The sequence below is a fragment of the Austrofundulus limnaeus genome, unplaced genomic scaffold, assembly GCF_001266775.1.
Source record: "Austrofundulus limnaeus strain Quisiro unplaced genomic scaffold, Austrofundulus_limnaeus-1.0 Scaffold64, whole genome shotgun sequence".
NCBI classification, from domain to species: domain Eukaryota; kingdom Metazoa; phylum Chordata; class Actinopteri; order Cyprinodontiformes; family Rivulidae; genus Austrofundulus; species Austrofundulus limnaeus.
Window position 1 is genome coordinate 1,036,800 of NW_013952466.1, and position 8,643 is coordinate 1,045,442.

The 8,643-nt window shown below is 38.1% G+C and overlaps 1 protein-coding gene across 2 annotated transcripts in view; it reads right to left on the reverse strand.

Annotated features, from left to right (window-relative positions):
- Window positions 1–8,643, reverse strand: part of lin28b (lin-28 homolog B (C. elegans)) — a 31,793-nt gene that overhangs the window by 1,892 nt on the left and 21,258 nt on the right. For both annotated transcript variants that reach the window (XM_014009977.1, XM_014009978.1), the window contains exon 3: window positions 1,276–1,463. In XM_014009977.1, the coding sequence (XP_013865431.1) occupies window positions 1,276–1,463 (188 nt within the window). The remainder of the gene's footprint in view (window positions 1–1,275; window positions 1,464–8,643) is intronic.

The following is an 8,643-nucleotide window of genomic DNA, read 5'->3' on the forward strand; positions in this document are numbered from 1 at the left end:
ACTAATTACAATATTTTTATCTTTTAGGAACAGTTTTTACTAACTATTGTTATCCTTACTGTGTTAGGTAAAGTTTTAAGTATTCAACAGAATAACTTATTTATATTTTTATTTCAAGGTTAAGAGGATTTTGATAAAAACACGACAGCTGAAAAAAACTGGTGGAATAAATTCAAACAAATGTTTTTCATCTTTTGTTGATAAACAGAGTAATTTAGGACCAACTACTTATTGAAAATTGTTTTGTTTATACAATTTTTTGCCAGTCTTAAAAAAAGTTGATATACTTTGGTCAAGTTTAGGTGAATTACTTTTAATTAGTTATCAATAAATATAGCAATCTTGTGCCTTTGAAAGGTAATACATTGTTATTATAAAATATTATTATTATAGTTTTTAAATTGTCCTAAACATCTGGACATTGAACTCCAGTATTTTGCAGCGCTCCGCTGTGGACGAGTTGTTGTACCGCAGGGTAACCAGCAGGGGGCAGGGCAACCTAAAAAGCTGCAGACACTGAGCATGCTCACAAAGGCCCGATGACATCACCGCCATCTACCTGCCTTCTCCGAACTCAACACCACCTTTCTGCCACCTTGGTAGAAGTAAGACACTTGACCTAACACTGGATCAATTATCCCAAATAAACTGAATTATTCAGYTGTGTAAAACAATCAGCAGGGGTTCTCTCAGTTTCTAACTTTCTAAGAAAAACTCTAGTTTTCATAAATGCAAACATTACTGCACTAGTTCTCAACACAGAGGCAGAGCTGAACTTTGACACGTAAATCAACTCGACTTGAAATAAAGAAACCCTACGACTGCGATCACACCTGATCAGAGTTGTTGCACGTCTAATGAAGGGATCGTYTTTCAGCAGGAGGCCAGAGGAAACAGTCACCTGTGGCTTTAACCACCAGGTGTTTCCAAGAAACCGCCTCACATGGATTTTTAAAGCACCTTTCAGGGTTTTTCCTGAGGCCCAAACGATTAGAACCACYGAGGCTTTAAGATGTGTACATCCAACCTTCACCCCCATGCTGATACGGTCACTAATGTAAAACCTGACAAATTGATTTCAAACAGCCCAGGCAGTCAAAGAGCTCTATTCATATACGGTGAGTGTTAACCATGGCAACAGGCATGTTCACTGGCAGATTGAATAGATTTAATCTATAGTCTGAACGCCCTCAGAAACAGCTCGCAGCTCTAAGTGTACACACACAGAGGTTTCTTTTTTACTACAGCGTGAGCACAACGTGTGAACCTACTCACCGATCTCCCTTTGGTTTGCGTTTCTGGAGCGGGACCTTGGCTTTAGGTCTCCTCTCACTGCCTGCACAGGGTCCTCCACCAGGTCCAGTCACCCGCAGGGACTCCAGGCCCTTCGAGGACTTCTTGTATGTGAACTCCACCTGCTCGCCCTCCTTCAAGCTGCGGAAACCCTCCATCACCAGTTTGCTCTGTTGGGAGGAGAGACAAAAAAAAAAATAAAGATCTGTTTAAAACTCATCGATGCTCACAGCTCAGTCTGAGACAGAGAGGTCCAATTTAAATATCAATATAAGCAGGGTTCAGTACGTTAAATTTAAAGATCTTTTAAGGCAATTAGGAATGACATTTAAGACCAAACTGACACATTAACAAACACCGAGATGATCCCAGAAATTATAACAGAGAAAGAATATTTAATTTTAATACAAGAAAGCTATAATTATTTTAATGAAACGCTCATATCTAATGAGACCTGCTGTGGACCGCTTCCAACCGACTGCAAAAATCACTGATTTCAAGCCAAATCTCACTGAAAACACATTTTCCTGTTCTGATCCGGGCGGTTCTGACTGATCACTGAGTGTGTATATATGTCTGTGTGTATACATCTACAGTATGCATGAATGTACGTAATATATGTATATATATGGGTATGTGTATATATGTATGCCATCCATGTATTTATCCATTTATTTTTAGGTGAGCAGACAGATGTTGGGTGTGTGGTCCTGTGTTTTCTTGGTGTATTTTTAATACATTTCTTTATTTCAATCTAATTACTTTTCTCTTTGTTTTTCTCTTTTTCTATTTTCTCTTTAAGTAAAAAAAATCACTGATGATGAAGAAATTAAGGAACTAATATTAAGTTATTTTTTCTACTGAAGTGATTTTAAAAAAAGAAAACACACTTTCCCATGTTTAAACAACAAGCAGTGGACGTGACTGCACTTCTTTGATTTTTGGGCAGGTGAACAAGCTGCCGTATGCGGGGGGTTGTAGCAGCAAACAGGTTGAAAACATGGAAGTAAACTGTACCGTATTTTGCTTGAAGTTATCACAGGATTTGTAGTTTAACGTACAAAGACTGGCAGCAAACTTCATGAAGACAGATGACATCAACGTCCGATTACTGAGCTTTATTCTGTTATACAGCCAACACTTCTCAGGAATGATCAAAAGTAAAAATAATTTAAGACTTGACTAAATTAAATTTAAGACCTTGGATGAAAATCTGGGTGTTTTTAAGACTTTTTTAGGCCTAAAAATTTAGATTTTCTACTTTTAGACTGTTTTAAACTTTTTAAGCCGCTGCACGAAGCCTGTATGGTGATTTGTTTCACAGCATCGTGTACGAGACGTTTGTAAAAGCAAAAAAGGTAATTTTCTGATATGAATTCCCTCAATGACACCATTGTGTTCTTTAGTATTGTTTTTTGTTTTAATAATTTGTTTAATTTAACAGGTTTTATGAATTAGTAATGATATTTACTGTGGATTCAAAGAGTAAAAAGTGTCCAAACCACTAAAATGTTTTGTGATTTCAACGATTTTTAACTAGTTGACAGACGGTGCAGTGTTCTGCCTGGTCRACAGATAACTTAGATTTTGCACAAAATAAACTGACAACTTTGACTGAGGCCCTGTTTTTACATGAAAGGGCCGTTTCCAGAAATAAGCTGCACGCTGTGTGAAAAACTAAACCTATTGATGCATATTAACAAGCTTTTATTTTCATGCTGTAACTATTTTTTTGCTTAAATCTCACGCAGGTCCTAAATGTTAAAAAATAGACATGTCACAATAAATTTTGTTGGACGATAAATTCTCAGAAATTATTGTTTGGAGAATCCTGGTCCTCAAGGACCCCTATTCACCATGTTTTACTTGTTTCCCTGCTGTTCAGCAGGTCCTCAGAAGATTGTTAATCACTCATTCATTCAAACCAGGTGTGTCAAATCAGGGAAACATCTAAAAACTGCTTGAAATGTTGACCAACACCTCAAGAGCTTCTCTGAGCTTGGTGAGACATTTTATAAATATAATATTGACTCAGTTTTATGTTTTTTAGTATTGCCTCTGGAAGCCATTGATTCTTTGCCATTTATTTATAACAAATCAGATAACATGTATTAAAGCAGTGATTCTCAGCCCTGGTCCACATGTTTAGATGTTCCTCTGATTCGACACACCTGGTTTGAATGAATGAGTGATTAACAATCTTCTGAAGACCTGCTGAAAAGCAGGGARACAAGTGAAACCTGCAGGTTAGGGGTCCTAGAGCAGTGTTTCCCAAAGTTGGGGCCGGGACCCAAAGTGGGGTCCCGAAACATCAAGGTGGGGTCCTGAAAAGATTTTCTGAATTAATTACATTTTTGTCTTAGTTGTTACAAATGAGTGAGGTTAGTGTATTTAAAATGGATAAATGTAGTATAAAATATTGTTACTATGCCCATGTTTTGTTGACCTGATATAAATGTTTATCGTCCAAAAATAGTTGGGGGCACAGGTCTGCTACTGTTATTTTGTGGGTCAAAAGCTGAAAAGTTTGGGAACCACTGGTCTAGAGGATCAGGATTGGGAACCACTGCCTTAGAAAGCTTACATAAATTTATGAAATTTATGTAAATAAAAAATAAAACAAATCGACCTGGACCAGAGATTGCGAAAACAACCAGAGCTGAAAAATCGCTTCGCCACATTCTTTGTGTCTTCCTCTGGCTTCATAAAATAACTGTGATCACTCGCACACTGTTTACGAAGTTGCTATAGAGAAGCGATTCTTGCTGGAGGCGTGACCTCTGCTGAAGTGTCAAAGTGAAGGAGGCYAAGCTAAGAAGCTAACCGGAAATCGCGTGTGCTGTAAACAACCCTACTGAGAGGAGARAAGTACCGARCYGAAYGAGACGACTGTAAATGAGAGCTGCTGCTTTATCAGACAAATTTATTTAATTTGGAAGCCTTWTCAACACGGACTKGCTTCATTCASTTCCTCCACTGCCGTATGCTAAAATAACTAGCAGACACTGCGCARAAAATTGACGTCGTTCAAAACTCCGCCTTCTGTTTGCTGATTGGCCCAGGTAAAATAAACTACAAGCARACACTGCGCAGGAAATCGACATTCTGTTCTCTGATTGGTTCGACTAAAAATCTGCCAGTGAAATCCTCGTCWATGGGAGAARTCCCAGACGGAGCAGAGAAGGGAAACTAGAATTGAGCGGAGCTGCGTAAGAAGGCAAGGGCCAGGCTAGAAAATTATTGACCACATTTGAAATTTATTGCGAGAACAATTGATGTTTTTATCGTGACAGGCCTAGGTAAAAATCAAGTTTTTGTGTTTTTTATTTAAAGACGTGCTGCTTTCATTTCAACGTCTGTGTTTAAAGCATGAAACCAGCGGTGTTATGCAAGTCGAAACCCATCGGGGCAAATATAACACATTGAGTAGTCGCCAYTGATATTAGAACTGCGAACAAACAGCTCCCTAATCAACACTTTCCAAACCCAAATAACTTTCACAGAACATCAACACCTATTAACATGGAGCTTGTTTTCTGTGGGGGTTTCTTCACACGGCTGCAAGCAGAAAACTTAACATTAACACATTATATAAAGACCTCACTTCAGGCATAATGGATTGACTGGATGTGGTTTTCAGAGTGTCCTTGGTATAATTTATTTTTAATGTATGTTTGCTCCCACTGCAGGGGCAAAAGCTAAGAGTATTACAGCCAAGCCATCATTTTCCTTCACCATCCGTCTTATCTACATGATCAGAATTATTGATTTGGTTTCTGCAACGACCAAAAGGACAATGATTTATGTCTCGTTGATCGCAACACAACCGACAGCCTATAGGCGCCGTGTCCGCGACCTTCACGAGTCGCGGCGAGCCCTGCGGATGTCGGCGTAGGTAAACACACACCCACACGAGCACGGCGAGTGCAGCGCAAACCCTACAACCTGCATACATCAAAGCCTAAAAATAACACACAGGCTATCTGTAAAAGCAACGCCTGCTAAAGAGGCCGATGTGTAGGAGACGGGAGAGGAAATAAATAAATAAAAAAGATCCGAACAAATCAAATGTGTAGGTAAAGAGGCAGGAGAATAACACACTCAGCAGCAGGGCTTTGTTCGTTTCCTGCAATTACAGGAAGCTACAGACGCTCTATAGGAGCTTTTTACACATAAATGAATATCTGAGTGTATGTCTGCATACACAACAGTGAGAAGAGATACAGAGGAAAAAATATACTAATTAACCAAAGGGTTTGAACTCGTTGCACTCTGACGAGATTAATGGCTCCAACTGTGATTCGACTTCTAAGAAACAACTTCATTTAGAATTAAACTAAAAAAAATGTGCTTCTTCTAAAATAACTATAAAACAATTTTATTAAACATCCAAAGATTTAACAAAAATAAATCTGGACTCAGAACAATTCTGATAAACTGTTTAATTGTTTTAAAAAGTATATTAAATTGTTTCACAGCAATCAGTTACTTAATGGTGGGATTGAACAAAGCTTTCCAAGTTCACTAAACTATTTTTAACCATCCCTAAATGTACTGTTTCATGTAAAGTTTAGGATTTACATTTTACTCCTTCAMATCTTTATTTTTTTACACTTTTTTCAGCTTTAATTCAAATGTTGCATTTCATTAAAGCTAAAACTTCACACAAAATAAAAACTTGTTTTTAAAATTAGCAAGTTTTTTTCTAAACACAGCTGTTATTCCTGTAAGTTTATGAAAAGCTAGAAAATATGCATGAATAAAACATTTTTTTTATTTTAACAATTTGCAAGTTGCTTGGTAATACTGTAGAAATTAATGTTTGTTATAGCATATTAGATTTACGTAAAATACATCTAAACAGTTTGATTCAGTTATTTTCTTGGATAAGCTTAATATAAAGTATAAAACTTATTTTAACAAAACATTAAAATATAACTGTGCTTTATTTAATGTTTTTAGAGCCAAGTTCTAAAACAAAATCAAAAATCCTTTAAAATAATTTCATTTAACACGTGTTCATTCTCCCCACGCTGTTCTTTTTAACGATCATAGTTGGAGAAGGCTGCAATCAGGGCGACTTTGCATCTGCTCGACTCCTCGTGGGGGTCTCATCCTTTCTGGGCGTTCAGGTATTGGATTTAGCTTTGAGGAATGGAAGAGGATCGGGGAATGGAAATGAAGCGAGAGCAACAACTAAGCACCACGGACGCAGGAGACGGGAGAATAAAACAGACGACGTGAGTCACAAACAGAGCATGTGGCTTCACGCAACCGAAAATGATCAATCTTCTGTGGCTGCTCCATAAAAATCAGTGTAACCATGGTAGGCCGTGCTTATGCTAAACCTGGTTCTGTTTGTTTTAGATTAACCAGCCAGAAGCACTCAGAAACCTGGCCAAAAGAATTCAAACGCTTATTGATTTTAGTATTATCATCAATAAACCTCCCAAACAACTGGTAGGCATTCTTTCAGCAAAAATCAATAATAAAAAACAAGCAAAAATGTGCCCCTCCCCCGCTCCCCAAGACATTCGGAGTAAAGATGAATCATCAACGTTAGGACGAGAGTATTTTCTTTTCCTCTGGTCTATTCTTCCTTCAAGCAGCTTCTCTTTCCAGGTCAAAGTTGAGTGGCTCGTCTCAGCGTTCTACCCCCTTCCTCAAAGCCCTAAATTCCCACAATGCACCAGTGAGGAAGCCACACAACCCCTTTTGTTCTGCAGTAAAGCAGGAAAACGCACACACAAATCTTCTCCCCCGTAGGAAGTGGCATCTCAGCCATGTTCATGTCTTGCATGATGCAGCGTGCACTTGATGCCTAAAATGACTTCATGGACAGATAGTGTGTCCCCTCAACCAGTGTGTGTATTTATCAAAGTAAAAAAAAAAAACATTAGAACCTGTAACCCGAGTCCCTTTTCCTCGCTTGACCTGTCGGGTGTCCTGACCCGTATCAGTTTACGCAAAGAGGTCAGGAAAGGGCACGGCAGAAGAGGGAAAGCAAGCATGCCAGAGAGAACATGAAAGACATAATGACAGAGAGAATACAGAATGTGGGAATGGCTTTGCACCGGGCGGGTGGGGGGGGATAATGGAGAGAATCTGCAGGGGAGAGGGGGGGGTTGTTAATGGAAATACCTCCAGCTCATTCTGTTTAGCTGCAGTGAAGAAGCAACTTCTGATCAGTGCCTGAACATTTGCATAAATGGAGCAGGTACAACTCAGATTTCATCAAGCACTTTTAGCAGCTACATAAATCCTGGATTTCAGAATAAAACAACCGAATCAAACATGGCTTTCTAAAAACACCAATTCTGCATTTCGCTCTGAAACTCCAAGCAATCAAACTCTACTTGTTGGGTTTTTTGTCACTAGCAAAGCAAATCTGAAGCAATTTCTTTTAAAAATGCTTTCATTCAACATGTTTGAAGCAAATGCAGAGTTAGTGTGTCTATAGGTGAATAGGCTTGCCGTTTGTTGTTTATATATAAAAGAGGTTTTCTGTAATGAACTAGAAACAAAAACGATTTCTTGAAAGAATCCATATCACCCACAGCCTTGCAAGCCGCAGTTTTAAACTAAAGTATTGTGAGATTTGTTGGCGTTCTGTGTATGTGTTGGGGACAAGGTTATAATAGTTTTGGATTTTTCATTATAGTTTAGTTTTATTTTGTTTTGACTTTTTTTCTTTTAATTCAGATAGTTTTAATTAGTTTTTAGTGTGGATTTGCTAGTTTTTTTTTTTTTTGGTTTGTTTAATGCTTAGTTTTAGTTTAGTTTAGTTTATTAGTTCTAGTATTACCGTATTTATTCGTGTATAATACGATCCCCCCCTTTTTTGAGCTTAAAAAGCATAAAAAATTTAATCCTCAAACTACCTCCAATTTCATACAGACTTCAAGATTTTTCAGCCTTTRYAGTCTTTATACATATCAGTAAAATGATCATTGGACTGTTCATTTTATTTTAACAACATATGTACTAATAGGTATTTTGACAACAAATATATATCAGCTGTAGCAGCATCATATGAATTCTGGCATTTTACACATAGTCCACCAGGAGGTGTCAACACAAAAGTCAGAGACTTCACATGAGATTTGGACCATCTTGTGGGGGAAAAGCAGATTACTTCCTACTCGTGAGCGCCCCCTCTGGTGGGGAAACTTTTTTCAGGGATACAAACTTTTTCAGAACACCGGTAGACGGCAGCCATTACAGAAGAACATGTGTTTGTTTTTGTTGTTGGAGGGGCGGCTCGGTCACACACTAATGTCATTAGTTTGTTATCATTACTAAGGTGTAGGATGTACACGTCGCCTGTCTGGATCTGTTATTATCTCACTC